The sequence below is a fragment of the Eimeria tenella genome, genomic scaffold (genome assembly GCF_000499545.2).
Source record: "Eimeria tenella Houghton genomic scaffold, Eth_scaff2279, whole genome shotgun sequence".
In the NCBI taxonomy this organism is placed as follows: domain Eukaryota; phylum Apicomplexa; class Conoidasida; order Eucoccidiorida; family Eimeriidae; genus Eimeria; species Eimeria tenella.
In genome coordinates, this window is record NW_013542136.1 from 5710 (window position 1) to 7639 (window position 1930).

The window sequence follows — 1930 nt, forward strand, 5'->3', positions numbered from 1 at the left end:
GCTGCTGCTGCTGCTGTTGCTGCTGCTGCTGCTGTCTGCACCAATTGCTGGTGCTGCTGAGGCTTCGGGGACAAGAGCAGCAGCAGCAGCAGCAGGTGAGGCAGCAGCAGCTGCTGCTGCTTCTGTGCTTCTTCTAAGCAGCTCCTCCATCTCTGTGTAACCTGTAGCGATGGGCTTCTGCTGCTGCTGCAGCAGCTGCTGCTGTTGCGCCGGTCTCTGCTGCTGCAGGTTGCTGCTGCTGCTGCAGTGCTGCTGCGGCTGCTGCTGTAGGCCCAGTCGCAGCTAAGACGTGCGGGGTCGAGACGAAGTGCTGCTGCTGCTGCTGCTGCTGCTGTTGCTGCTGTGTGGTTACTGTGGTGGGGTTGCAGCAGCAGCAGCAACTGCTGCTGCCGCTGCTGCAGCTTTCTCTGATTGTACGCTCAGTGCCTGTCCTCCACTTTAAAATAAATCGAGGACTTGCCTCGCTGCTGCTGCTGCTGCAGGGGCTGCTGCTGCTGCTGCTGCTGCTGCGCCACAGACACAGGGGCCCCCGCGGGGCCCCCTCAGCTCGAAGCGCCTCGAGCCAATGAGGCCCTCTGGAGGACCCTAAAGTGTTTTTCTGAGTTAAATATTTTAATTATTTATTTATTTTTATTTTTAAATCAAATTAAATCCATTTAAACCCTCCCAATTGCTGCTTTGGGGCCCCCAGGGGCCCCCCGGGGCCCCAGGGGTTGTTGATCTGTGCGGCCCGAGGTGTACACGCATCCCCCAAACCCTAAACCCTAAACCCTAAACCCTACATCTTCAAACCCTAAACCCTCGCTGTGGCTCTGTCCAAACCTTAGCCACTGCCGCAGCACACCTAAAGCTGCGCCCGTTGCACCTCAACCCTTGCTGCTAAACCCTAAACCCTAAACCCTAAACCCCAAACCCTCGGTTTTCGTGTCTGTAAGCATCCATAAGCAACTCCCAGTAGAGCCCTTGTTGTTAAGGGGGCCCCTAGGGGCCCCCAAGGGGCCCCCAGGGACCCCTGGGGGGCCCCGGAGGGGCCCCAATTAGTGGTTGGGCGAGACCCCATATAACAGCCATAGTTGCTTTTGCTGCTGCTGCTGCTGCTGCTGTTATTGGGGCAGCTGCTGCTCCAGCAGCTGCTGCTGCTACTTGGTTAGTTGCTGCACTTTGTTCCCTCCCAGTTGTTCGGCTGCAGCTTCTGCTGCTGATGCACCACTTGCTGCTGCTGCTGCCGCATCAGCTGCTGCTGCTGTAGGTGCTTCTACCCCGTCTGCTGCTGCTGCTGCTGCTGCTTGTATCTGTAGAGCAAGTTAAGGTCCCTCACAGCAGCAGCAAGTGACTGCAGCAAAGCTACGAAGTCCTGCAGCAGCAGCTGATAATCTGCTGCGCTGCAGATTGCATCCAGCAGCACTTCTGTTGCTGCTGCTTCCAGCCAGCCGCCCCCAAGGGTAGTCTCGCAAAGCTCAAACAGTGCTGCAGCAGCAGCAGCAGCAGCAGCAGAGGAGCGGCGCATGGGAGTTTTTAAAGGCAGCAGCAGCAACAGCAGCAGCAGCAGCGACAGCAGCAGCAGCACCAAACGCGTTGTACGCAAACGATCTGGGGCTTACGCCACAACAGCAAGAGCAGCAGCTGCAGCTGCAGCTGCAGCAGCAGCTGCAGCAGCAGCTGCAGCAGCAGCAGCAGTAGTGTACCTGCTCTCGCGTCAGGGAGGTCAACAGCGAGTTGGTCTTGCTGCTGCTGCTGCTGCTGCTGCAGCTGCTGGAAGGCTTCTGCTGCTGCTGCTGCCTCAAACTCATTTACAGACTCCACCAAAGAGACAAAAGAAGAAGCCGAAAGAGCTGTATAGACACCCCAAATGAGGCCCCACACAGCAAAGTTGCTGCTGCTGCTGCTGCTGCTGCTGCTGCTGCTGCTGCTGCTGCTGCTGCTGCTGCAG

General features: G+C 57.8%; 2 protein-coding genes across 2 annotated transcripts in view; both read right to left on the bottom strand.

Annotated features, from left to right (window-relative positions):
* The window catches only part of ETH_00033980 (uncharacterized protein), a gene marked incomplete at both ends in the record, with an annotated part of 1836 nt that extends 1686 nt beyond the window's left edge, over nucleotides 1-150 (bottom strand). Inside the window, one exon of the mRNA XM_013374761.1 lies at nucleotides 1-150. Coding sequence (XP_013230215.1) covers nucleotides 1-150 — 150 coding nt within the window.
* Nucleotides 151-1255: 1105 nt separating this feature from the next.
* Nucleotides 1256-1930, bottom strand: part of ETH_00033985 (uncharacterized protein) — a gene marked incomplete at both ends in the record, with an annotated part of 2122 nt that continues 1447 nt past the window's right edge. The window contains 2 exons of the mRNA XM_013374762.1: nucleotides 1256-1467; nucleotides 1686-1832. Of these exons, the coding sequence (XP_013230216.1) occupies nucleotides 1256-1467; nucleotides 1686-1832 (359 nt within the window). The remainder of the gene's footprint in view (nucleotides 1468-1685; nucleotides 1833-1930) is intronic.